At 55.6% G+C, this 25,935-nt stretch overlaps 2 protein-coding genes across 2 annotated transcripts; both read right to left on the bottom strand.

Moving 5' to 3' along the window:
- Positions 1-5,702: 5,702 nt before the first annotated feature.
- Positions 5,703-9,908, bottom strand: E2F1 (E2F transcription factor 1). Its single transcript, XM_054173338.1, has 7 exons — positions 9,705-9,908; positions 8,882-8,972; positions 8,115-8,334; positions 7,105-7,257; positions 6,848-6,962; positions 6,196-6,400; positions 5,703-5,953 (listed from the first exon to the last, which is right to left on the bottom strand). Exons 1-7 carry the CDS (start codon positions 9,906-9,908, stop codon positions 5,703-5,705), a joined length of 1,239 nt encoding a protein of 412 aa, XP_054029313.1.
- Positions 9,909-21,265: 11,357 nt separating this feature from the next.
- On the bottom strand, positions 21,266-25,650 carry PXMP4 (peroxisomal membrane protein 4). The gene is made up of 4 exons (XM_054173388.1): positions 25,524-25,650; positions 25,053-25,115; positions 24,267-24,465; positions 21,266-21,986 (listed from the first exon to the last, which is right to left on the bottom strand). The coding sequence occupies exons 1-4, from the start codon at positions 25,637-25,639 to the stop codon at positions 21,723-21,725; spliced, it is 642 nt and encodes a 213-aa protein (XP_054029363.1). The 5' UTR covers positions 25,640-25,650; the 3' UTR covers positions 21,266-21,722.
- Between the last annotated feature and the right edge of the window lie 285 nt (positions 25,651-25,935).

The following is a 25,935-nucleotide window of genomic DNA, read 5'->3' as shown; positions in this document are numbered from 1 at the left end:
TTTGCTGGGACACCAAATCCCAGGCAGGCTTGTCTCCATCTGCACCACCTCTCCCTTCACATGGACCTGCTGAAGCCAGCCCGTTTTGCTGAGCTTGCCTTCTCCTCACCCAGGCCTCCACCCCAAGACACTTCCCCAGCCCAATGTGACTGAGCTGCAGCACGTGTAGCTCACTTGCTCTCCTCCTCCCCCGAGGATGCGAGGATGCATCCTGATTATTCTTACTGTCTCCTGGCTGCTCTGGGTGTGTGCAAGGGAAAAGAGGTGGAAAAAGTGCACCTGGGACCTGGCAGGGGGTTTCTGAGCACTCTGGGGACTGTGTGCACCCAGCCTACTCAGGGCAAGGCTGCCTTCTGCCCCCAGGGAGGCAGAAAGAGGGTCCAAAGCTGAAGCTGCTGAGCATGGACATCATCAGTCTAACATGCAGGCAGCTACACAGAAATAGGCAGGGGGCAGAGGCTCACCTTGACAGGGAAGGGGCTTGGGTGATGGTGGGGCTCTGCTGTCAATCAAAGCATAGCCCTGAGGCGGCCTTTCTGCACTCCATGTTGTTAAAATCCATGCTTGGTCCCTGTTGGGACACCTCAGGGTCAGCATGAGGGCAGTGTGGGAAGGAGCAGCTGAAAGTCCTGATGGCAAAGTCCAGGGCAGAGCTGCTGGTGGCAGGAGGCAGCAGGTGCCCCCAGCTCCTTGCGTGGGCCCCTTCCAAGGTGCACCCTGGCAGGGAAGGACAACATGGCCTTGGCCCTGGCTGTGGCGTGATGCCAGTGCTTGGCTCACAGAGGCACAACCAGGTGGGAATTACACAAAGCAACCCCTTACCAGCCTCTCATAATAAATAGCTGATGCTGTGCTTCACCTCCCTGGGTTATTCCTTGAGGAAGAAACAGGAGTGGGTTTGGCAAGTGGGGTGGGATGCAGAAGCAAGGTGGGCAGCAGGCAGCGCTGGCAGGGGTGCAGCCTATAGAGAGCCCAAAACCTGTCCAAACCCTCCAAGGGGTTTAGATGAAAGGCATGAATTCTGGCAAACTTTCTGCTCTGGCAGTATCACTGCCAGCCTGTCCCAGAGCTTGGCCCACTGCTGAGCTTTCCTGACTCCTCAGAGCCCAAACTTCACAGTGCAGGAACAGGATCCCCCCTGTCCACCTGGGCTCAGTACCACATCTGCATCTGGCACAGCACAGCTTGCAGATGCCCAGCATTTGCTGGTGCCAGTGGGGCCATCAGTGTGGCCTGGTGACACTGGGCACCCCTAGAGTCAGATGGGCACCATCCCTGCAGGGTTACTGCCAGGGAATGGGAGATGGGAGTGAAGAGGAGCTGAGGACTCTTGGTGCACACAGGATGTGTGCAGAGCACCAAGCTCCTATGCTGTGTCTGCTTCACACAGTGAAGAAAAACATCTGAGGTGCAGAGAGCTCATAAACCAGGCAGCAGCTGGGGCCACTTCCCAAAGTGAAACGAGAAGCCCTGCATGAGCTACCATCAGCTCTTTATTCAGAGATTTGGGATGCCCAGGTTGCCCAGAGAGGTGGGAGATGCCTCATCCCTGGAACCATTCTGGGTCAGATTGTTTGGGGCTCTGAGCAACCTGCCCTAGTTGCAGGTGTCCCTGCTGACTGCACAGGGGGTGGACTAGATGACCTTTAAAGGTCCCTTCCAACCCAACTTGTTCTGTGATCCAAAATAGCAGGAGGGAAGCCCTTTAGCTGCATCATGAATCATCCCCAGGAGGCAGAGCAGTTATTTTTAGGGTGCTCTGGCTCACGTGGAGCTGCCAACGCGTTCCCCCCAAGATGGGCTGCAGTGCCGGAGCGGGGGCCATGGTTCTTCCCCTGCTGGAGGCCTGCTTCCATGAGGATGAGGAGTCCCAAGGGTTCAGCATCTCCTGAAGTTTCCTATTAGGGGAATGTGATGGTGGGTGACATCAGAGAGCTTCACCATTGCTCAGGGAAAAAAAGCTGTGCTGCCAGGAAGGGTCAGCAGAGCTCAGGAGGTGGGATGTCAGTCCTCTTCCCTCTCCCTGTGCCTGCTGGCTCCCATGAAAGCCAGTGCCTGCTTCTCCCTGGGCAGGCTGTCACCCCTCTGGGCAGCAGTGCAGGTCACCATCACCAAAATGAAACTGAAAGGGGAGTGGAGAAGGAGGGCTGGGTCTTGCCACAAGGATGTGTTGGCACATGGCTGGGCACCTCACAGTAAATCAGAAAAGCTTCAGCACCTCTGTCACCTCAGGTGACAAATAGTGACCTTGTAAAGAAGCATGTGGCAGGCAGGGCACTGGGGGGCCATAAACACCCACCCTGCTCTCCCCATCCTTCTGCCTGTGGTGCAGGGGGTATAGGAACTTCACCAACCAGAGCAGCAGAATTGCTCTTCCTAGTTTAATTCCCCATTTGATGGGGTGACCGTGTGACAGCAAGCTCATCCCCACTCCCTCCCCAGGGGGCCAGACAGTCTATGTGTGCCACTGTCCTCCTGGTTGCTGGGTTTCGAGGTGGCATGGCACATTCCCCTCCTCACCAAGGCACTGACTGACCCTGCTCCCAGCCCTGGGGACTACAGGGAGGAGGGTTGGGAGTGAGATACTGTGAGGAGTTGGAACCATGGATGGGGCTGAGCTGAGCTGTGGGGTTTGCCACGCTCCACTGGCACATCACCATCTCCATGTGTCCTGCAGCAAGGACAATCCTGGGGCAGCACAATTAGCTGGGGCCTGCCACAGCACAGGGATGGAGGCCTGAGTGTGGAGGTGGCAGGCTGGGCAGTGATGATGGACTTCTGATGCATGTTATCCCAGCACCCACCAGCAGCCCAGTGGTGTCCCCCAGGGATCAGTGCTGGGCCCCATGCTCTGTAACATCTTCATTGATGATCTGGATGAGGGGGTTGAGTCAGTCAGCAGCAAGTTGACACCAAGCTGGGAGCAGATGTTGGTCAGTTAGAGGGCAGAAGGGCTCTGCAGAGGGACCTCGACCAACTGGACAGATGGGCAGAGTCCAGTGGCATGGCATTTAACAAGTCCAAGTGCCAGGGGCTGCACTTTGGCCACAGCAACCCCAGGCAGAGCTACAGGCTGGGGTCAGAGTGGCTGAGAGCTGCCAAACAGAGGGGGACCTGGGGGTGCTGACTGACAGCTGCCTAAACATGAGCCAGCAGTGTGCCCAGGGGGCCAAGAAGGCCAAGGGCATCCTGGCCTGCATCAGGAACAGTGTGGCCAGCAGGAGCAGGGAGGTCATTGTGCCCTGGGCTCAGCACTGCTTAGGCCACACCTTGAGTCCTGTGGCCAGTTCTGGGCCCCTCAGTTTAAGAAGGACATTGAGAGACTTGAAGATGTCCAGAGAAGGGCAACAAGGCTGGGGAGGGGTCTGGAGCACAGCCCTGGGAGGAGAGGCTGAGGGAGCTGGGGTTGTTTAGCCTGGAGAAGAGGAGGCTCAGGGGTGACCTCATTGCCCTCTACAATTACCTGAAAGGTGGTTGTAGCCAGGAAGGGGTTGGTCTCTTCTCCCAGGCACCCAGCACCAGAACAAGAGGACACAGTCTCAAGCTGTGCCAGGGGAGGTTTAGACTCGTGGTGAGGAGAAAGTTCTTCACTGAGAGAGTCGTTCAGCATTGGGATGTGCTGCCCAGGGAGGTGGTGGAGTCCCCATCCCTGGAGGTGTTCAAGAGGGGATTGGATGTGGCACTTGGTGCCATGGTCTAGTCATGAGGTCTGTTGAGACAGGTTGGACTCCATGATCCTTGGGGTCTCTTCCAACCTTAGTGATACTGTGAGACTGTGGAATCCAGGCTCCATTCCCTGTAAAAGCTGGAGCAAGAGCTGGGTGAGCTTCCACAGTGCAGTCCAGGGTGTTTAAAGGAGAAGCAGACAGGAGGCTGGACAGGGAGGAGAGGAGTGAGAGCACAAACACAGGAAGGAAGTGGCACTTCTCTACCTGCCACTGCACTGGGGTCTCAGCCCCACACCAGGCTGCCAGGAGTCCCCAGGCATCCCTTCCTGAGCATTCCCCATGCCCCTTGCTCGATGGGAAGGAGACAGTGTGCTGCAGAGGGGATTGGAGCACTCAGGGTTAGGGCAGGGCAACCTTGAACTTTGGGCTGGAGACCCGTGCCTGCAGCTGCCTTCAAGCAGGACCAAGAGGTGCTGGAGTGAACATAGAAGCTGGGAAGGCACTGGGAGCCTGCTGGTGCTGGATGCATGGACTGGTTTCACATCAGTCACACACTGCCTTCCTCCTCCACACACAGGATCTGGAGCTGCAGGCACCCCCCTGCAAACACTGCCTCAAACACCAGGGGAATGCAGGCAGGGAAGAGGCAGAGTGGGGACAGGGGCTGCCAAAAAAAACTAACTCTCCCTACTCCAGACCTATGGCAGAGGGTGGCAGGATCAGCCCCAGCTCTAGTTCCACACATGGGAACACGTGGAGTTGTGGAAGGGGAAAACCCCAATTATCCCCAAGGATCAAAGCACTTCCTGCAGCCCCAAGCTCATGCATTTCAAATTACAAATAGAAAAAGCTCCACAAAACAACCCCAACCCTCCCTGGGTTACTCAGGTTGGGTTCCATCTCCCCCCAAAGCCCCCAGCCCCTCCCAGTGCCCCCAGACCCACCCCCAAGCACAGCCCTGAGGCCAGTCAGTAAAAACCTTTATTAAACACGAAGCTCAAAGGAACACAAGCTTGTTAAAAGGCAGTAAAAGTGAAAGTGCGTCTCCAGCCCTGTCTGGAGGGCCCCAGGACACCACCCCCACCTCCCAGCCCCACGGAACCAGAGGGGAGATGGAGCCTGAACGGCCACATGAGGAAGGGAGAAAAAAAAAGCCTGGAGACAGCGTTGGGTTCTCACCTGCAGATGCACCCCCCCACCCAGGACACCCCTGTGTCCCCCACCTGAGGGGACATGTACACGGGCCCAGGGCTGCCAGCCCCATCCAGCCCTGTCCCCCCTCCCACAGCCACCTGCCACCGTGGTGGCCTTGCCAGCAGCTCCAGCTTGGCCACAAGCAAAGGCAGGATGTGCCAGTGAGCACCTCCACATCCCCCTCAACTAGCACTGTCCCTCTGTTCCCTCCTGCCTCCCCCCTCAATGTCCTGGGAGAGCCCCCACACACCATAAATAATAAATAAATACCCCACGTTCAGCTGGGCTGGGGGCAGCCCCCCTCAGGCAAGGGGAGACAGCCCTGACCCAGCACCCACCCCCACCTCCACTACCCCCTTCCCGGCACAACAAAACCTCTTGGCACCCCAACTCTGCTGCACAGCCCCCCTCTCCCCAGCCTCCCACTCCCCCCACCCGGAATTAAAACGCTGTCCCCAGGGGACAATAATAAATTAACCCAAATCTATACACAGGACTGCTTAAAGCTCTGGAACGGCACCCGGCGGGGCAGGCAGCGGCTCCGCCCTGGGCAGCCCCCCTCTCTCATCAGGGCCCTGGGCTGGGGGGAATCCTTCCAGATGGGACCCCCTCACCCTGGCATGTCCCTCATGAGGCTGAAGCCAGGGCCGCTGCTGGCCCCCACCAGGCTGGGGGGGAGAGGGGGGTGGGGGCTGGAGGGGTAAGAAGAAAATATTGCAAAACAGGGAAAGGGGACAGGAGCAGGGGCTGCTGCAGGGCGGGCTGCGGGTCCTGTCCTGGCGGCCCAGGGGTGCCTCCTCCCCAGCTGGGCAGCTCCCCTGCCAGCAGCAGGGCAGAGCCTCAGAAGTCCAAGGGCGTGAAGTCCCCAAAGTCACAGTCAAAGAGCTCGCTGATGCCCTCGCCCTCCTCCAGCCCGAAGTGGTAGTCCTGCGCCTGCGGCGGCGACAGGTTGATGAACTCGTCCGCCAAGAAGCCTGCAAAGTCCTCCCTGTTCTGCTCCAGGAGGGCATCCATGGAGGCCAGCGGGGAGAGGCTCACATCCTCGGCCGGGCTTTTGCTGGCCATGGTGCTGGTCCCTGGCAGCAGTGCTTCTGTGGGGGTGGAAAGTGCTGTTTAAGTCCCACCACGCTTGCCAAAAACCCCCCCAAAAAGCAGTTTTTTGGCGATGCACAATCTGCCTTCCCCACCTCCACGTGCTGCTCAGCTGCCTCAGCACCACCCCAGCCTGTGCTAGTGGCAGAGGGGACACAGCTGCATACACAGCCACAGCCAGAGGCCCTGGGCCAGCATCCCTGTCCCCATCCCCCTCCTGTCCCATGCCTCAGCTGCCCACCTTGTTCTCCGGGCAGCAGCGACATGTTCACATCCTGGGCAGGGTGCAGGAGTGGGGAGGCTCTGGGCCGTGAATGGCTGGGAGATGACTCCTCTGTGGGGGCTTTGAAGGGGCTCTTGACAGGGCTACAGACCCCCGAGCTGTCCTCGGGGCAGAGGAAGACGTCGATGGGGCCCTGAGTGCTTCGCACAGAGACCTGGAAAGCCTGGGGGAGGGAGAGAGGAGTGGGACGAGGGGGCACAAGGACACCCAGGGAGAGGAGTGGGACGAGGGGGCACAAGGACACCCAGGGAGAGGAGTGGGACGAGGGGGCACAAGGACGCCCAGGGAGAGGAGTGGGACGAGGGGGCACAAGGACGCCCAGGGAGAGGAGTGGGACGAGGGGGCACAAGGACGCCCAGGGAGAGGAGTGGGACGAGGGGGCACAAGGACACCCAGGGAGAGGAGTGGGACGAGGGGGCACAAGGACGCCCAGGGAGAGGAGTGGGACGAGGGGGCACAAGGACGCCCAGGGAGAGGAGTGGGACGAGGGGGCACAAGGACGCCCAGGGAGAGGAGTGGGACGAGGGGGCACAAGGACGCCCAGGGAGCCTGGGATGGGCTTTGCTGAGGGTTCTGCAGCCACAGGGAGCAGAGAGTGGCCCCAGTTTACCTCTGCTGGGTCCGAGACCTGCAGCTGGGTCTCTGGGGGGGCTTTGATAACCATCACCATTTGCTCTGAGGGGTCCACAACGCTGCGGAGATCCTGGCAGGTGACGTAGGCTGCAGTGTGGCAGTCAAGGAGCAGACACAGGGAGACCTCCATGTGGGCTGTGCAACACCCCGATTGCAGCACGGCTGGGCCCACCTGGAGCTGCGCTGTGTGCCCCCCACCCAGCAAACCCCACCCGGCCCTGCACCAAAGGATATTGCTGGTTGGCAGGGTCCTCGGTGAGCAGGCGTAGCTGCACTGAGCACATCTGGATGAGGTCATCCAGCTGCCGCTCGGCCGCCTGCAGCTCCCGCAGCTCCTTCTCCAGCAGCCGGTGCCGGCTGGGGGCCCCCACGGTGGCCTGGTTGCCCCTGGGGAGCAGAGTGGCCATCAGGAGCCAAACCCCACAGCTCCCTCAGTCCCATGTGACTGTCCCCATCTGGGACAGGCTAAATCCCACCCCAAATCCAGGGAATCGGCCTTGTGGGGATTTCCCAAGAGGGCACAGCCCTGGGGTCCCTTTCCTGAGCCCTCCACTCCCTGTGCTGGGTCAGGGAGCCCAAGGGGGACTCCACACCAACAGGAATATCAGTGCTGCTCAGGAGTCACCTGCAATTGAACATAGCCTTTGCAAAGGGCTGTGGACCACAGGAAGCCACCACTCCACCCCTGAGCAGATGCCCCAGTGACATCACTCTGAGCTTCTCTCCAATGAGGATAGACTGAGGAAGCTGGGGCTGTTGTATCTGGAAAAGAGAAGGCTTCCAGGAGACATTCTTGTGGCCTTCCAGTATCTGAAGGCGGCTACAGAAAAGCTGGAGAGGGACTTTTGAGGGTGTCAGGTAATGATAGGACTAGGGGGAATGGAACAAAACTAGAAATGGGTAGACTCAGATTGGATGTTAGGAAGTTCTTCCCCATGAGGGTGGTGAGACTGGGCACAGCTTGCCCAGGGAGGTGGTGGAAGCCTCATGCCTGGAGGTTTTTAAGGCCAGGCTGGATGTGCATCTGGGCCACTTGATGCAGTGTGAGGTGCCTGGCCATGGCAGGGGGGCTGGAACTGGCTGATCCTTGAGGTCCCTTCCAACCCCTAACAATTCTATGATTCCATAATTCTATGATTCTCCATCCCAGCAAGACCCTGGTCCACCCTGAGCCCCAGCCAGGCAGCTCCCCCATCCCAGGGGACAGCCAAGCACAGCCCCATGAGCCCAGCCCAGGGACGTACAGCCACTGGATGTTATTCTTGGACTTCTTGGTGATGAGCTGGATGCCCTCCAGGACATTGGTGATGTCGTAGATGCGCCTCTTCTGCACCTTAAGGACCTCGGCCGCCCAGTTGAGGTCCACCACGCCATCGGGCGACTGGCTCAGCAGCTCCAGGAAGCGCTTGGTGGTGAGGTTCAGTGAGGTTTCATAGCGGGACTTCTCCCCAGGAGACTTTGCCCCTGCCAGCCACCAAGGACAAGTGTGATTTAGCCACAAGGGAAACCCACTGCTGGACCTGAGAGGTCCCAAAACACTTTATCCATGCTTGCAGGCAACTTGTGGACCAGCACCCTGAAACGCATCAGCTTTCTCGGGGCAATGGGGCAGGAAGGATGCTACAGGACCTGTGGTGGGCTCTGACCTGTGCTTTAGCTGTCACCACAAACTCAGTTGTGACAGCAAGGCCAGGCTGGGCTCAGTGCAGAGAGGATGGAGGGTCTACTTGGACACTGCACCAACACTATGCTGGTGGTGTTCAGAGAGACAGAACCAGACTGGTGTCCAGCAGGTGAGCAGGACAACCATGCCACTAGGTCAGGGGACAGCAACACAGGCTGGAGAGAGTGGTCAGAAACAGCTCAGCTCCAGGAACATCCAAAACGACATGAAAGGACAGGGAGAGACTACCAGGGATGAGCCCAGAGGCACAACCCAGCCTGCTGGCAGCAGAGGCAGGTGCCAAACCCCCTGCTCTGGGCTGGGCTTCAGGGGTAGCAAAGCTGGTACCTTTGGCAGTGTTCCTGGCCTTGCCCCGGCCTGCTGGCAGACTCTCGGCTATGTACTGGTGATCCGTCTCCAAGTTCAGCTTCCTCTTCACCTGCAAGGACAGGGGGCATCGGAGGAGCGGCCACCACCACAGCCCCACGCAGCACCAGAGGACAACCCACCCAGGGACCCTCCCCCCCCCAAGCCCAGGGGGCACAGCACCGCAGCGCACACAAGCCCCTGCTCCTGGCAGGACCAAGCTAACAGCAGTGGCAGGGCTGGGGACCTGGCCCCATGGCGGGGGGGGCCCTGCCACGCTGTACGGAGCACCCCGAAGGGCGCAGGAAGGGGAGGGTAAGCTGGGCCCAGCGCCCAGGCAGGCGGCTTCCGGAGCGGCTGCTGGGCTAGGGCTGCGCTTGGCAGGTGTGCTGCGTGGCACGGCGTGGCACGGCACGGTTTGTACAGCACGGTGTAGGGCATAGCGTGGCCATCAGGGTATCGAGGGCACGACATGGCATAGCACGGTGCAGGGCAGCAACAGTACGGAATGGCACAGCCTGGCACAGGGTATAGCCTCGCCTGACACACAGCCCTGCTTGGCACAGCCCAGCTGCTGTACAGCCCTGCTTTGCACGGCCCGGTACCACACGGCCCAGTATAGGGATCGGCTCGGAACTGGGCACGGCCCATCACTGCACGGCTCAACGCGGCCCAGTACTTCACTACTCGGTTTACAGCCCGGCCCGGTACATGATCCGGCCCGGTCGCAGCCCTCAGGGTCCCGGGATCCAGCGGCCCCCGCCCCCACTATCGCCCTCCTCCCCGCCCCGGCCCCGGGAGTTACCGGCGGGCGGCCCAGCGCGGGCCGTCTCGGCGCGGCTCCGGGCCGGGCGGGTTGCGGCGTGGCGAAAAGCAAAAGGTCAGCGTCGGTGTGTCCGCCGCCCGCGGGTTCTTCGGCGGCGGAGACGATGAGGAGGTGCGGGGAGGCGCTGCCCAGCAGCGCCGCCAGCCCCGCCGCGCCTCCCGCCGCCGCCGCCGCCGCCGCCATGGCTCACATGGCCGCCGGGCCCGGAGCGGCGGGAGGAGCGGCGGGCAGAGCGCGAGTAAGGGCTCGGCCCATAGCGGGGCGCGGGGCCGCTGGGCTCCGCTCAGCTCCGCGCCCGCCGCCGTTATTGTTCGTCGCGCCGGCCCCCGCGCGCCTTTGCGCGCCAAATCCTTTTTGCCGCGAAAGCGGCGCGAGCCTCCCTGCCGCTAGCTCATTGGCTGCGCCCTCCTCTGGGCGCCGCTGAGACGCCGTTTCATTGGGCGACGACCGCGAAGCGACCGGGCGGTGTCCGCGCGTCTATTGGTGCAGGGCAGCGGCGCGGGACGCGCTGACAGAAGGCCAATCGGCGGCGCCGAGCGGAGGCGAGAGGCCAATCGGGGGGGCGGAGTGGGGCCGGGCTTAGGGGTAGAGGGGCGGAGGACGGGGCAAGGCGGGGGCTCCGGCCCTAGCCCCGGCCCCAGCCCCAGCCCCGGCCCCTGCTTTGCCTTATAGACTCTCCCCAGAGGAGGGAACTCGACAGCTTCTCTGGGCAGTTTGCTCCAGGGCTCCAGCACCCTCACAGCAATGAACTTTCTCTTCCTGTTCAAATGGAACCTCCTGGGTTCAACTTTGTGCCCATTGCCCCTTGTCCTGTTGCTGAACACCAGCGACAAGAGTTTGGCTCCATCCTCTTGCCCCCACCTTTTAGCTCTTGCTGAGCACTGAGCAGATCCCCTCTGGGGCTGCTGTTCTCCACGGTTCAGCAGCCCCAGGGCTCTCAGCCCTTCCTCCTCACAGAGCTGCTCCAGGCCCCTCAGCATCTTTGTAGCCCCTGCTGGACTCTCTCCAGTAGTTTCCTGTCCCTCTGGCTGAAAAGCTGAGAACTGGACACTGCTCCAGCTATGACTTCACTAGGGCAGAGTGAGGGGAAGGAAAACCTGCCTCGACCTGTCAGCCATGCCCTTCTGAATGCACTCTGGGGCCTTCTTGTCCATGAGAACACATTGATGGCTCACAGGGAAGCAGAACTCGCAGGTCCTTCTCTGCAGGAGTTCAGAGCTGTCCCATCTCTCTCATTGCAAAGCTGCCCTCAGCTTGTGGATGAAGCTATTGGGCAAGTATAGAGGCTTTGGGCTGTGATGCTGCTTGAGGGTTCCAGCATGCACAGAACAATTGGGATACTGCAGTCTGCTCTGGATGATTCACAGCATGTTTCCAGACATGCTTCAGCACCAGATGATAACCCTTTGCAGGGCAGCAGAGAGTCAGAGCTCTGCTGGAAGCAAACTCTGCACTTGACTGTGCTGGCAGCTATCTGTGGTGGTGGAAGTGTGTGGCCTGGGTGAGGCAGGGGCAGAGGGGATGGCAGCTGGAGCCAGGAGTGTCCCTGCCACACTGAGACAGATGATAACCCACCCCTGAGACATGGTATAGGCGGCTTCCACCACCAGCACATCCCCTGTGCAGGACACTGATAACCCTCCTGCTGCATGAGAAGGCAAAAAAAGAGGAAAAGAAACATAAACATCCTTCTGATAACCCCCAGCTTTTAAAGACTAGACCACGCCCAGGGCCCAGACATGGTGGAGTTCATGGGCAAAGTGTGGAGCATGGATCTTGGCCAGGCACCTAAACCCCTCTGAGCCAAGCCCAGGGTTTAACCCCTCTGTGCCCTCCATGAGCTACCAAACAGGGGAGAAGGCTGCCCAGGGAGGTGGCTGAATCCCTATCCTTGGAGGTGTTTCAAAGAGGCAGAGCTGTGGTGCTGAGGGACATGGTTTAGCACCATCCACGGTGGAGCTAGTGTTTGGACTGGATGATCTTAAAGGTCTTTTCCAACTGAAATGATTGTATGATTCTATTCTCTGATTCTGTGAGCTGCCCCAAGTGTCCCTAGGCAGCCTCGTGGTCGAACATGGTGGCCCTCAACCCCTTGCTGCTGCTGAGCAGGGCTGTGGAGCAGTGCTGGCTCCTGCCCCAGCCCCACTGCCAACCCTGACCCATCTGGGATGCAGGAGATGGGATGTGTTTCCCGACAGCCTTCCTCTGTGGGCTGCAGGAGGCACTTGCAATGATGAGTAAAGTCCTCACAGGCAGGGACACGCAGGGTCCCTGAGCTGGCACAACAAATGTTGGGCTTTAAAGGATCTTCTGATGGCTGCTGTGGCTGCCGCTCCCTGCAGGACAGCCAGCACGGAGCGGTGCCATCACTTCCTCACACCCCTGCTTCCTTTAAATATATACCGAGTGTCCGTGACCAGTCATACCCCACCCCCCGCCCATGCCTCATTTCTTCACCAGCAAAGAGCAAACAGAAAACGCTGCCATGCTTCAAGCACATTAACGCAGCTAATTAGCGCCTGGCCCTTCTTATGATCGAGGGCTTGCTCTGCGGAGCCCTCGCACCGCACCATCACTACCGGGAATCACAAGCGACAGTTAGATCAGACCAGATGTTTTGCACCACCCTTCACGTTTCTTCCACCTGGGGAGGGAGAAAAAAAGGCAACCCCCCGAGGGGGGCGGGAGCGAGGGGCTGGCAGCGCTCACCCCGGCCCCGGGGAGCCTCGGCCAGGCGCTTCCTGGAGTGAGGCAGGGTTTGGGACACAGCTGCTGCACCAGCTGCTCCCGCTCGGCTCACAAAGGCCGGGTTTTGTGTTGTGGTTGGTTGGGCTTTTTTAAGTCCCCCGGCCCCCCCTAATTCATGCAGGAGTTTATTCAAGGGGAGCAGGTTGTGCTCTGCCCCCCTCTCCCCCGGGCTGCGCTGCAACTTCTCTCAAGGCTTTCAGTGCCGGCGGTGCTGAAAAAAAAAGGGCAGTTGTGAAGACAAATGAAAGGCAAATGCTGGTGGGAGAAGGAAGGGCAGGGGCTTTTCTTGCATGCACACGAGGGAAGGCAGATGAATTCCATCTCCTGCACAGCTGCAGCCTCCTCCCAGTCTCGCCAGCCCCGCTGAGGAGCGGAGACTCGCTCTAAAGATTAGCTGTCTGCCGGGTGCCGCACAAAGATAAAGTCCTGTCTCCATGGCCCCGCTTGGTCACGGGGAGGACCAGCGAGGCAATTCCCACGCCTTGTACCCCAGCAGGATTTACCCCACGGCATTCACCGAGTTTGGGAATTCTTTGGCCGCCTCTCCCCATCGGGACAGGTGCAGGCTTGCAGCAGGGTAGCTGCTGGTCCCTGCGTGGAAGGAAAAGCACAGAGTGGGGCTGCAGAGGGAGCTGGAGCCAGCAGTGCCCTTGTGGAAAAAAAACCCCACCCAGATGGTCTCCTGGGGTGCATTCAGAAGAGCATAGCCAGCAGGTCAAGGGAGGTTTTCCTCTCCCTGTATTGTGCCCGAGCAAGGCCACACCTAGAGTATTGTGTCCAGTTGTGGTGTCTCCAGTTCAAGAGACAGGAATCTACTGGAGAGAGTCCAGCAGGGGCTACAAAGATGCTGAGGGGCCTGGAGCAGCTCTGTGAGGAGGAAATGCTGGGAGCCCTGGGGCTGTTGAGCCTGGAGAAGAGCAGCCCCAGAGGGGATCTGCTCAATGCTCAGCAAGAGCTAAAGGGTGGGGGGGGGGCAGGAGGATGGGGACAGACTCTTTTCAGAACCCAGGTTACATCTGAACATGAGGAGAAATTTCTTTCCTGGGAGGGGGCAGGAGGGTGCTGTGAGGTAGAACAGGCTGCTCAGAGAGATTGTGAAGTTTTATTCTCTGGAGAGACTCCAAAGTTGCCTGGACATTGTGATCCTGGGCAAGATCCTGGGGGTGACCCTGCTTTAGCAAGGGAGTTGGCCTGGGTGATCTCCAGAAGTCCTTTCCAAGCCCCACCATGCTGGGATTCAATGATTCTGTGATGTGCCTTACTTTGTTTAGCTAACAAGCAAAGCAGGTTCAGACTCTTGTCCAGTGCCTGGCACCTGTGCCCTGATTTGGTAGGTGGTTGTACCACAAGGTATCTGCCCTGAAGAGGAGTGTTTGGGCTAGGAGCAGGCACACAGAATGAGGCCAGGACTCCACAAGTAAGTGGGGGACTCACTGAGAGACCTCCCTCCAGCTGACTTTGAACAGTTCCACATTCTCTGCAACCACTTGCTTGTGCTCCTGATGGACTGCAGGGCACCAGGGAGCAGTCTGTCCTGTAACCATGCCCCCAGGAATACCCCTTGGGAGATGCTCAGAACTCCATCCAACCTGACCTGGAATAGTTCCAGGGATGGGGCATCTCCCACCTCTCTAGGTAAGCTGTGACAGGGTCTCACCATTCTCAGGGGAAAAAAAAAGTCTTCTGTTTAATGGTTTCACACCAGCACTCCTTGTCCCATCACAACAGGCCTTGCTCAAAAGCCTGTCCCCAGCTTTCTGATCACCCCCTTCAAGTACTGAAAGGCTACCAGAAGGACTCTACAGAAACTTTTCTTCTCCAGGCTGCACAACCCCAACTCTCTCAGCCTGGCCTCACAGCAGAGGGCTTCCAGCCCTCCCAGCAGTGCTGTGGCCTCCTCTGGCCCTGCTCCAACAGCTCCATGTCTGTGGTGTGCTGAGGGCTCCAGAGCTGCCCCAGCACTGCAGGTGGGGTCTCAGCAGAGGGGCAGAATTCCCTCCCTGCCCCTGTTGCTGTAGATCAGCCCAGGACACAGCTGGCTCCAGTCTGTGAGTGCTCAGTGCCAGCTCATCTCCAGCTTTTCACCCCCCCAGCACCCCAAAGTCCTTCTCCACAGGGCTGCTCTCCACCTATTCATCCTCCAGCCTGGATTGATACTGGGGCTTGCCCTGACCCAGGTGCACTTGGCCTCCTTGAGCCTCATGAGGTTCACACAGGCCTGATGGTGTGGGCCAAGCAGCACTGGCTCTTGCCTCCAAGCTGGCAACAGAAGGGCACAATGGATGCCCAAAACATACTCTGTGCAGGAGCTCTTTACAGCCAGGACTAGCAGTGTGTTTAACTACATTACTTCACGTGTTTCAGCTTCATAATGATGACAGTAAAACCAACAGACAAAAAAAAGATGAGGTTTTTATTATTGTTCTACAAAGCACAGTGCTTGGAGAGTCAAAGAGTGATGGTACAGAAACAATCTGCAGGTGAGTCTGGCAGCAAGTCTTGGAGCATTGTGCTACACTGACTGCAGGAGGTGGCAGTCCATAGGGGACAGAGCTGCTTCAGCAACCCACTGCCCCCTCTTTCACCCCTTTCAACCACCCCCTCCAAGCCTGAGGTATTCCCACAAATCTAATAACAGCAAGTCCAGCAGGTCTAGGGAGGTTCTTCTCCCCCTCTACTCTGCCCTGGTGGAGACCACACCTGGAATACTGTGTCCAGTTTTGAGATCCCCAGTTCAAGACAGACAGAGACCTGCTGGAGAGAGTCCAATGGAGAATATGAGGATGACGAAGGGACTGGAACATCTCCCCTGTGAAGAAAGACTGAGAGACCTGGGGCTGGTTAGTCTGGAGAACAGAAGGCTGAGAGGGGATCTTATTAATGTCTATAAAAGGCTGTCAAGATGAAGGTGCCAGGCTCTTTTTGGTGGTGCCCAGTGGGAAGACAAGGAACAACGGGTACAAGCTGGAACCCAGGAAGTTCCACCTCAACATGAGGAGAAACCTCTTTGATGTAAGGGTGCTGGAGCCCTGGAGCAAGCTGCCCAGAGAGGTTGTAGAGTCTCCTTCCCTCGAGGCTTTCAAAACCCACCTGGACACATTCCTGTGTGACCTGCCCTAGGTGATCCTGCTTTGGCAGGGAGGTTGGACTTGATGATCTCCAGACATCCCTTCCAACCTCTAACATTCTGAGTCTAAGTAGGCTGTCCCTAAACCAGGGCCTGAGTTCCACAGCAGTTACAACCACAAAACATATCCCATAAGAAGAGGTAATAACAAATGTATTTTAGAGCAGTGAAGTTTGTGCTTCCCCCTCCTCCTCAGCAGCTTCATAAGAAAATGAGGTCAAAATTCTTCTAAGTAACCCCACCTCCTCCAGGGATCTGCTAGGCTTGAAAATTTCAGATTAGCACCCCTAAAACATTAACAGCAGCAGGCAGGCACTACACCAAACAGCATTCTGCCTCATTTTCTCTCCCCCCTTATCAGCTGGATTTCAAAAGCAGCCCCAGCAGACCCAACACGTTCTGCTCAGGTTGGCAGGCCCCAGGAAGTCAAACATGACCTGGTAAATAGGAAAGCAGCCTGCAGGTATCAGCCAAAGGTCACGTTTATGCTGATGGAGTGAAAATGAGGTTGAGTTACAGCAGTTTCTCCTGTGTGGGGGTATCTGCACAGGGTTCTGGTGGTTCCACCACCACCAGCTATCCATAATGGCTCCCAGCTAGCTGCACACAGGATCCTCTGCAGCCACAGGGGCTCCCCACAAGCACCCACTTTCGTCTGTTTTACCAGTCAGAGGTCATCATAGAATCACAGAATGGTTTGGGCTGGAAGGGACCTTAAATATCATCTAATTCCACCCTCTCTGCCCTGGGCAGGGACACCTCCCACTAGCCCAGGTTGCTCAAGGCCTCATCCAACCCGGCCTTGAACACCTCCAGGGAAGAGGCATCTACAACCTCCTTGGGCAACCTGTTCCAGTGTCTCGCTGCTCTCATTGTCATGAATTTTTTCCTTATCTCCCATCATCCCTGCACTGCTACCCCTACCCAAGCAGAGCTTGAACTACTGTACCAGGGCAAGAAAGGCTCTCAGCAGCCATATCAGTTTCTGCAGCCTCTCCATCCTGCTCCAGCTGCCGTGAACATATCACAGAATCCCAGAATGCCAACTTGGCAGGGACCCCAAGGATCATCTGGTCCAACCTTTCAAGGTAACAGCAGAGTTGAAATGAGCTGGCCCAGCACCCTGCCAAGATGAGTTTGACAACTGCCCAGTGCAGGGCAATCCACTGCTTCCCTTGGGAGGCGATTCCAATGTCCAGCTGGGGAAACATTCCAGTGTCTCATGGGGAAACATTTTCTCCTGGAGTGCAATGGGAATGTCCCCAGCAGTAACTTGTCCCCATCACCTCTTTTTTCCATGGGACTCCTTGTACAGAGGGAGTCTCCATCCTCCTGGGAGCCTCCCTTTCTGTACTGATCCATGGTAATAAGGTCTCCCCTAAACATGGGTGGCTACTGCATAGACAAGGAGATGGAAGTATTCAAAGTGAGGCTGGACAGGGCTCTAAGCAACCTGATCCAGCTGAGGATGTCCCTGCTGACTGCAGAGGGGGTTGGACTGGATGACCTTTGGAAGTCCCTTCCGACCCAGAGCGTTCTGTGACTCCCTGGTGGCAAGGACAAAGCACACTGCCAACCCAGCTCTACACCCTCTGTAAGCCCTTCGCTGTGCCACTAATTGGACCAGGCAGGGACTTTTCTTTCAGCAATATCCTCCCCTTGGCTGCAAAACCCAAAAACCCAAACAACCCTGAGCTGAACCAAATGTCAAGGCACCCATTTAAGTTTTTTTTCCCCTTTGTTAAATAATGTAACTGTCCTGGAAAGGCTTCCTCAGCAGCAGCACACACACAAGCTGTCCTGGAGGAGTGAAGCACAGTGGGTATGCTTGGGGCAGCTGGAAATAACCCTCAGCTCCCTTTGTTCCTTCACAAAATAAATGATTCAATAGCTCAGGATAGTCAGTCTGCTGAAAACTTTTGATCACTTGGAGTCATTAACCTTTAAAAGTGCCTCTGAAAGAGGGGCTAAAAGATAAATCAGAAGGAGCAGCATCGTTGTCCAGTCCACACTTTGTCTGAGTACTTTGGGGGGCTGAGCTGAGCAGTGAGGCACTCTGCTCTTCTTTAAAGGCATCTCCCAGTCAGGTGCTGAGGAAGAAAGCAAGCAAGCCAGGGAAAATAAAAGCTGATGCAGACAAAACAGAGCCACGTTCATCTTAACATTCACAGGAGATCAGGCCTGGCAGGGGGTGGGGAGTAAGCAGGCCCTGCTTTCTGGCTCTTCAGCAGTCAGCTGCCTCACAGGTGGCTTCCAACTGTCCCCTTTATTTCTTTGGGGTTTAATGCTAATAAAAAAGGAAGACAAACAGGGGACTTAGCTCCCCACACAATGCACTGGGGGAGGGCAGGGAGTGTAACTTCTGCATCGGACAAGTCTGACTCAGACAAATTACTTCTAGTTCACTTCCCTACTACACGCCTGCATTGTTCCAACACCTTGGTGGCATAAGGGGCTCATCCCCAGCTATCTGCTCACAGGAACAGCAATGTGGCCTCAAGGCTGCTGAAGAACTGCTCCAATTACCTCCCTGGAGAAAGAAGTGACTTGGAGCTTAACGTCCTGCACGCCGCAGCAGGAGAGCCAACCGTCCGCAACCGCCCAGCTCAGGGGGGCTGCTGCTGCTGCAAGGATGAGCTGCAGCTTGGCTTCCAGGGACAGCAGCTGAAGTACAGATGGCTGGAGGCTTGTGCACTTGCTTGGAAAGTGAGGTTGGTGATAGATGCCCACGAGAAAAAGTGTGCCGAGAACCAAGGGCGCCGCTGCCAGGCTGATGCTAAAATGTTGCTCCTGGCTTGGGTTTGCCTTCTAGAAAGGACAGAGACACTATGGCAGTGTCAGAAGAACAGGGCAGGTCCCTTGCCCTTCACATGGCCAGAGAAGTGTGTCACCAGCATCCACATGGTTTAGGTGGTAGAACTACCAGTGCAATTAGAATTATTTGGGTTGGAAAAGACCTTTAAGACCACAGAATCAGAGAATTGTCAGGGCTGGAAGGGACCTCAAGGCTCAGCCAGTTCTAACCACCCTGCCATGGCCAGGGACACCTCACACTACAGCAGGTTGCTCACAGCCACATCCAGCCTGGCTGCAAACACCTCCAGGGATGAGGCTTCCACCACCTCCCTGGGCAACCTGTGCCAGTCTCTCCTCATGGGGAACAACTTCTTCCTAACATCCAAGCTGAATCTCCCCATTTCTAGTTTTTTTCCACCCCCCCCCAGTCCTATCCCTCCCTGACACCCTCAAAAGTCCCTCCCCAGCTTTCTTGTAGCCCTCTTCAGATCCTGGAAGGCCACAATTAGGTCTATTTGAAGCCTACTTTGTTTGGAAAAGACCTTCACGATCATCAAGTCCAACCATTACCTAACTCTAACAGGGCCACTACTACACCATATCCTTGAGCACCATATCTAGAAGGCTTTTAAATACATCCCACCTGTTCCAGTCTGAGAACCCTTTAGTATAGAAGTTTTTCCTAAGGCCCAGACTAAACCTCCCGTGCTGTAACTTTATGCAATTTCCTCTCGTCCTGTTACTTGAGAGGAGAGACCAAGTAGTTGTAAGGAGCAATAAGGTCCTCTCTCAGTCTCCTTTTTTCCAGTCTAAACTACCCCAGTTCCCTCAGCTGCTCCTCACAAAACTTAGTCTCAAGAGCATCCACCAGATCATTGAGTCCAGCCATTAACCCAGTGCTATCAAATCCACCACTAAACTCTGTCCCTCAGCACCTACACGGCTTTTAAATCCCTCCAGGGATGATGATTCAACCCCTTCCCTGGGCAGCCTGTTGCAGGGCTTAGTTCCAGAAAAGGATTTTTGCCTCTAAGGGAATCCCAAGCCTTTCTCAGAGAGAAGAATGCCAGCTCAAAATGGAAAGGGTTCAAAATCAGAGGGCTCATACTGTCAGCCTGCATAATAATGGCTACAATAATTACACAGAGTCAAGGACTTGTGAGGCTAATGGATTGTTTGAGTGGGAAATTCTCAAGTCAGATTGTAGAAGGGGTTTTATGACATTCATCAGAGCTTGCAGAAATTCAGCAATCTTAGCAGAATACTAACATTCACTATTGATGCTTCTGACCCTAAAAGAGTGCTGCCAGCAGTGGTACAGATAAGACCTCACCTAGAGCTTCAGTAGTTTTTTTCCCCCCTCAACTTGAATCTTTATCTACATCAAGCAAAATATTTAAGTGCAAAGAAACAAATCCATTTCCTAGCTTCTCCAGCTTTCCTGGGGTCCAGCTGATTACATCCTGCAGGGTGTTCAAATTGAAGGACTCAGTTCAGACTGCAAGAGCAGGTGAAGGTAAAAGGTAAACATACCCCAGTAACTGCCCACAGTTGTTATGGCAAAGCAGCAACTTGGGTCTTGGCACCAAACATGAGTTTGTCATGGATCTCCATGGCATGAACACAAAACAGCTTCTGTCTCTGCACTAGGATCTCACAGGGACTGCAGCTGGACTCAGTGTTACATTCAGTTTAAGAGCCAGAAGCCTCTCACCCCACTCCACCTGAGCCAGGCAGGATGCAATTCAATCCCAAACATTGCAGCACCAGACTGTGGGGAGGAGAACATTTCACCCTCCCTCTTGCTGACACAGAGAGTGGAAAAATAAAGAGCAAGGCAGCACTTGGACTATGTAGAATAGTAGTAAAACAGCATAGGAGAAGTTACTCCAGAAGAAACCGACAATTGTTTTCTACTCAGAAGCTGCCTGCACACTTCAGTCTTCTTTTCAGTTGTACCATTGAATATGACAAAGTGCCAGAGCCTGAGGTGTAGATACTGCAGAAGATGATGAACAGCATCAGCAGGATTATGAAATGACATGGTCAGGTCAGGATGGAAAAGCAGATGGGTGCAGGGAGAGCAAACAATAGTGCCTGACTGAGCTGAAAGGGAATGGTTAGCACAGGAACTTAAGTGACTCTCTTCCAAGTATCACCACATAGAGCAGTGTTGTCAGGAATGTTTTAATGCACTTCAGTGTTATATGGCAGTTAAGTGCTTTGCATTATTATTAACAGTTTGGATTGATTAATTTAAAGAGTTTTCTCTCTCAGCTTTGCACTCAACCTCCTGTTACAGCCCAGCAGGGCTCATCAGCCTGGTTTTAAAGTGGAAGATTCACTCTCACGTTCAGGTGTGGCCTTAAGCTGGTTCAGCAACACATCTGCACAAACTGCAGGTACATTCATGTTTGATTACAGACACACAGGCTGTGCAAGGCAGGTCCCGGACCCAAGGGAAGCCCAGGTGCTTATCCTCCACCCAAACAAAAGTGCTTGCTTCAAGTGTGGCTGGTTTCTGTGTGCGAAGCACCCAGCGGGAGCCGAGGGCGTGCAATGTGCCACAGCCTGTTCCCAAAGCAGCCCAAGTTGTGTAACTCTCTCTGGTATTTAGTTCAAGCAGCTTTGAAAAAACCCAAAACAAACACCAAACCTCTACAAGTAAGTTGAAAACAATGACAGGGTATTAATTGCTGCACTCTGCAGAGGAGCAGATTCAGCCCAAAGCACCTGAATGACACCAAGCAAAACCAGTCCTTCCAAGCCTGATTTACCAGGTGGGAAGCAGAAAATCTGCAGTTTCATTCTCAATCATCTCATTACCTCCCTGAGGGAACACTGCTGAGGAACTCCTTTTAAAAAAGAGTCATAGCTTACAGGAGACCTCCAGTCATCCACAGGAAGAAAGAAACAATGTCCCTGTTTCCAGCCCTGAGCAGCTCCCCCTCTCCCAGCACAGGAAAACACTTCTGCCCTGTAAGCATTGGGGTGATCCCCAAAACACTTTCTCATGGTGAGGCAAACTCCCCACTGCCATTTTATAACCATATTTAAATTCTTAAAAACCCCCAAGAACCTCAAAACCACAGCACAGGGAAAGTAAGGCCTCTCTTAAGAAAAACAACAGACTGCACCAAGTCTCTGTGGGTATTTCCTTGCTCTGAACAGAGCCAAGAGAGGACCGATGGGAATGTTTTGGCCAGGCCACAGAAGGCAGCTCTGCTGGAGAGATGTCAATTAAAAATAAATCACCAGTCAGGAGCAAGAGAACAACCTTTTCCCTTTGCTGCTGGAAGGGAAAAAGCTCTTTTCTGGTGAGCCACCTACTTGCTGTCTGTCCTTTTGTTGTAAATGAGGAAGTCGGAGACGTCATGCCACACCTCGCTGTCGTCGTACAGGTAGGTCATGGAGGACTGCAGAGAAGGCTGCAGAGTCTGCCTGTGGTATTCAAAGAGCCACAGAACTGTTCCCCATATCAGAGCAGCAACGAGAGGGAAGGGATCCTGCTTTGGCTGGGGGATGTAGCCCTTCTCCACTGCCAGGCGGGACAAGCCGAAGAGGATACGGGACAGCAGGTACATGACAATCTGCACGGGGAGAAAACCCAGAGGGCATTGGAGCAGGACCCTGGCCACACATGCCAGCCAGGGTAAAGAAGCCAGGCAGGAGGGGGACAAACAGTTCACCCAACTTTAAAGCAAACAGGTTGTAGGTTCACATCTCAAGCAGTTTCTGTAACTACGGATCATAGAATCGTTTTGGTTGGAAAAGATCATCCACGCCAACCCTTCTCAGGAGCAGGGAGGTCATTCTGCCCTGTGCTCAGCACTGCTCAGCCCACACCTGGAGTCCTGTGTCCAGTTCTGGGCCCTTCAGTTTAGGAAAGATGTTGAGTTGCTGGAAGGTGTCCAGAGAAGGGCAACAAAGCTGGAGAGGGGTTTGGAGCACAGCCCTGCGAGGAGAGGCTGAGGGAGCTGGGGTTGCTTAGCCTGGAGGAGGCTCAGGGGAGACCACCTTGCTCTCTACAACTACCTGAAGGGAGGCTGTAGCCAGGTGGGGGTTGGTCTCTTCTCCCAGGCAACCAGCACCAGAACAAGAGGACACAGTCTCAAGCAGCACCAGGGGAAGGTTTAGGCTGGATGTTAGGAATAAGTTCTTCCCAGAAAGAGTAATTGCCCATTGGGATGTGCTGCCCAGGGAGGTGGTGGAGTCACCATCACTGAAGTGTTTAAAATAAGACTGAATGAGGCCCTTGGTGCCATGGTTTCATTGTTTAGATGGTGTTGGGTGACAGGTTGGACTTGATCTCTGAGGTCTTTTCCAGCCTGGTTAATTCTGTATTCTGTAACTCTACCAAGGCCCTGCTGAACCACGTCCCTCAGCACCACATCTCTGCCTCTCTGGAACACCTCCAGGGATGGGGATTCAACCACCTCCTTGGGCAGCCTGTGCCAGTGGTGGAGAACCCTTCAGTGAAGAATTTTCTTCCAGTATCCAACCTAAACCTCCCCTGGTGCAACTTGAGGCCATTTCCTCTTGTCCTGCTGCTTGTTACTTGGCAGAAGAGCCCAACCCCCACCTCGCTCCAACCTCCTTTCAGGGAGCTGTAGAGAGCAATGAGGTCTCCTCTCAGCCTCTACTTCTGCAGACTAAACAACCCCAGCTCCCTCAGCTGCTCCTCTCCAGACCCTTCCCCAGCTTTGCTGCCCTTTTCTGGACATGCTCCAGCACCTCAATGTCCTTTCTGGATTGAGAGGCCCAGCTCAACCCAGCACTCAAGGTATGGCCTCACCAGTGCTCATTACAGGGGGGCAGTCACAGCCCTGCCCCTGCTGGCCATGCTATTGCTGAGCTAGGCCAGGATGCTGTTGGCTTCTTGGCCACCTGGGCACACTCTGGCTCATGTTCAGCCAACTGTGAAACAACACCCCCAGATGCTTTTCCACCAGGCAATTTCCAGCCATTCTGCCCCAAACTAGAGCATTGATGGAGTGGTTGTGACCCAAATGGAGAACCCAGCACTTGGCCTTCTTGAATCTCATACAGTTGGCCTTGGCCTGGATCTTGGTGTCTTTTCTATGCCCTCCAAGTCCTGGTTCTCTGCTGGTGATCTAACTTGGTGATCAACAACTCACACTTAATGCAACACATCCATGCAGTTGCACAATTTCTGACTTTGATGCTCAGATGCTGCTGCTGACAAGAGTCACAGAGCAACCCTGCTAACCTGCCAAGTAGCTACAAACTCAGTCTGGACACGTTCTAAAACCAGACTGAGGGTAGGCTCTGCAGGGCATTGCATAAGCAAAGCAGCTCTGATTAATCTGTGGCTGTATGTTAACAACCAGCTGTAAACCAAACATCTCCTGAGCAGCTTCTGGCAGCTGAAACAGTTGAGTAGCTCAGCAGCTCTGCACTCACAAGGTTCAAGCTGAAGGGTTTAACCCTGCAAATAGCCAGGTCAGACAAGTCTGCAGTCAGGTTACCAAAGGTCTGATGTCAGCTGGGGTAACTAGCAGCTTGGGCTTGTGTGAGGTCTTGAGCAACACGTTTTAGTGGGAGGTGGCCCTGCCCATGGCAGGGGGGTTGGAACGAGATGATCTTTAAGGCCCCTTCCAACTCAAACCATTCTGTGATTGACTTCCCTGCTTCCCCAGGCAGCTCTGGAGGTAAACCTGGGCTTCTAACACCCAACCACCTTCAGGATTTCAGTACAAAGCAGCCAAAACAAGAAAAATATCATAAAAGAGTAATGCTGCATGGTAAAACCCCCAGAAACATGCCAGGCTGTCCTGGCCACTTCCTGGTACACAATCACCCACCTGCAGGGATTATTTGTCAAAGAAACTTGCAACCAACATATTTACCTGGCTGTTGATGGGGTTGTTGTCACCAAACACCAGCCAACCCCCAATGCAGGCTGCAAAGAAAGAATGAAAGGGGACTTTTTTCCCTTGCAGTCGAGACTGCAACGCCATCAGCCCCTTGTAGGTGAACACAAAATAGGCCAGGTTCCGGGAATGAGTGTATGTAGCCTGAGCAATGGATTTCAGTTTCTCTCTTAAACTGAAGAAAAGAAACAGAGAATTAGGAGAGCAGAAAGGGCAGGAACACTGCACCCCCTCAGCCTGGGCACTACACCCTGCTGGCCTACCCAGCTCAACTGATAGCTTGGGCAGGCTACAGAACATCTTGTGAGGAAGGAGAAATACCTCCGCCTCTGGCCAGAACACAGCTCTGCTTAGACTGCAGACTGTGCTTCTTCCCAGTTCTAGGAATTCAATAAAAAGCAGCTTATCTGTATTATTTTTTTGCCTAAATGCAAACCTCTGGCATAAGCAGGGAAAGCCACAACTTGCACTGCTAGAGTTTGGCTCCCCTTCTTTGAGCAGAGAGCAGGGTGCTGCTGTTCGCACCTGCTTATTTCTCCTCTGGCTACTGGTTCTCACCAACTATTCCATGAGTGGCTGACCCTCATGACTGTGTATTTGGTGTATGCATTTGAGTTGGCCCTCTCAGCTATCAGAGCAACAACCCAGGACCATAACTCCAGTACATTTCTGCTTTTCGAGCCCTCTGGAAACACAAAAAAATCGAATGCCTGGATGAAAGCATTCTAATTCATCAGAGAATTACAGAACTAGGGTTTGTACCTTCCACTCTTGAACAGGAAAGTCATCACCAGGGCATGTGGGGCACGAACTTTTGCTCCGTAGCTACAAAAGCGAAGAGAGATTTCAGAGTTTTGCATTACACTATGACATTGCTGTATTTCTGTTCTACTGGCAGCCAAAAGGGTCTACTTCTGCAACTACATCGTACTTACAATCACCCCAGTAGCAGCAGCGCACCAAGCCAGAGTGCGCCCAGGCCACCGGCCTAGGTCCCTCGCGAGGTGCCAGACTCAGCGGGGACCCCAAACTCGGTTAAACTCCCCGCGTACCAGAGAGGGCGACGGCCCCTCCCGAACCTCTATCACAGCCGCCACGGCCTCCTACCAGCGACGCGGACGCAAGCCGGACACATGGCGGCCTCCAGGCGACTAGGCCTTAGGGCACCGAGGCGCTCCCCCGCGACCGGTCCTGTCACCCCATCCCTCCCTCAGTCACCCCCGCCGCACTCACACGGCCCCATTACGGAAGCCCTTGAGGACGGCGAGCGCCTCATGGTAGCGGCGCTGCTGCAGGAGGGTGTTGGCGGCGCGGAGCACAGCGCGCAACGCATCCCCACCATCAGCCATGGCGAACCCCCGGCCCGGGCTGCCGGCAGTGTCGCCGCTTCCGGGGTTGAAGCCCATCCCGCTGCGCCCATAGGTTCCCTCGGCTGTTTATCGATGCTCCTGGCCAATAGGCAACGACACCTTGACCACTCAGTAGTGGCGAGCCTCAGTCCCGCAGCCAATGGGACGCGCGACTGACGTCCCAACCACTCCCTCTCGCTGAGGCCATCAGCGGGACAGCGCTCACCGCTGGGGGCCCTTGCAGGACGGCTCGGCCAGGCCAGGCCAGGCCAAGCCAAGGGTCATGGGGCCAGGGG

Source organism: Dryobates pubescens, chromosome 26 (assembly GCF_014839835.1).
Source record: "Dryobates pubescens isolate bDryPub1 chromosome 26, bDryPub1.pri, whole genome shotgun sequence".
Lineage (NCBI taxonomy): Eukaryota > Metazoa > Chordata > Aves > Piciformes > Picidae > Dryobates > Dryobates pubescens.
Note: the sequence above shows the minus strand (reverse complement) of the source record. Positions and strands in the feature narration are given on the sequence as shown.

What these genes read in the sequence shown, in the direction of transcription:
- PXMP4 (XM_054173388.1), bottom strand. Translation starts at nt 25,639, where the DNA reads ATGGCTGATGGTGGGGATGCGTTGCGCGCTGTGCTCCGCGCCGCCAAC. An exon ending in GGCTTCCGTAATGGGGCCGT is followed by an intron (nt 25,116 to 25,523) that starts GTGAGTGCGGCG and finishes TCGCTTTTGTAG; the next exon opens with CTACGGAGCAAAAGTTCGTG. An exon ending in ACAACCCCATCAACAGCCAG is followed by an intron (nt 21,987 to 24,266) that starts GTAAATATGTTG and finishes CTCCCCGTGCAG; the next exon opens with ATTGTCATGTACCTGCTGTC.
- E2F1 (XM_054173338.1), bottom strand. Translation starts at nt 9,908, where the DNA reads ATGGCGGCGGCGGCGGCGGCGGCGGGAGGCGCGGCGGGGCTGGCGGCG. An exon ending in AAGAATAACATCCAGTGGCT is followed by an intron (nt 7,258 to 8,114) that starts GTACGTCCCTGG and finishes TCTGCTCCCCAG; the next exon opens with GGGCAACCAGGCCACCGTGG. An exon ending in GCTGCTGCCCGGAGAACAAG is followed by an intron (nt 5,954 to 6,195) that starts GTGGGCAGCTGA and finishes CCACCCCCACAG; the next exon opens with AAGCACTGCTGCCAGGGACC.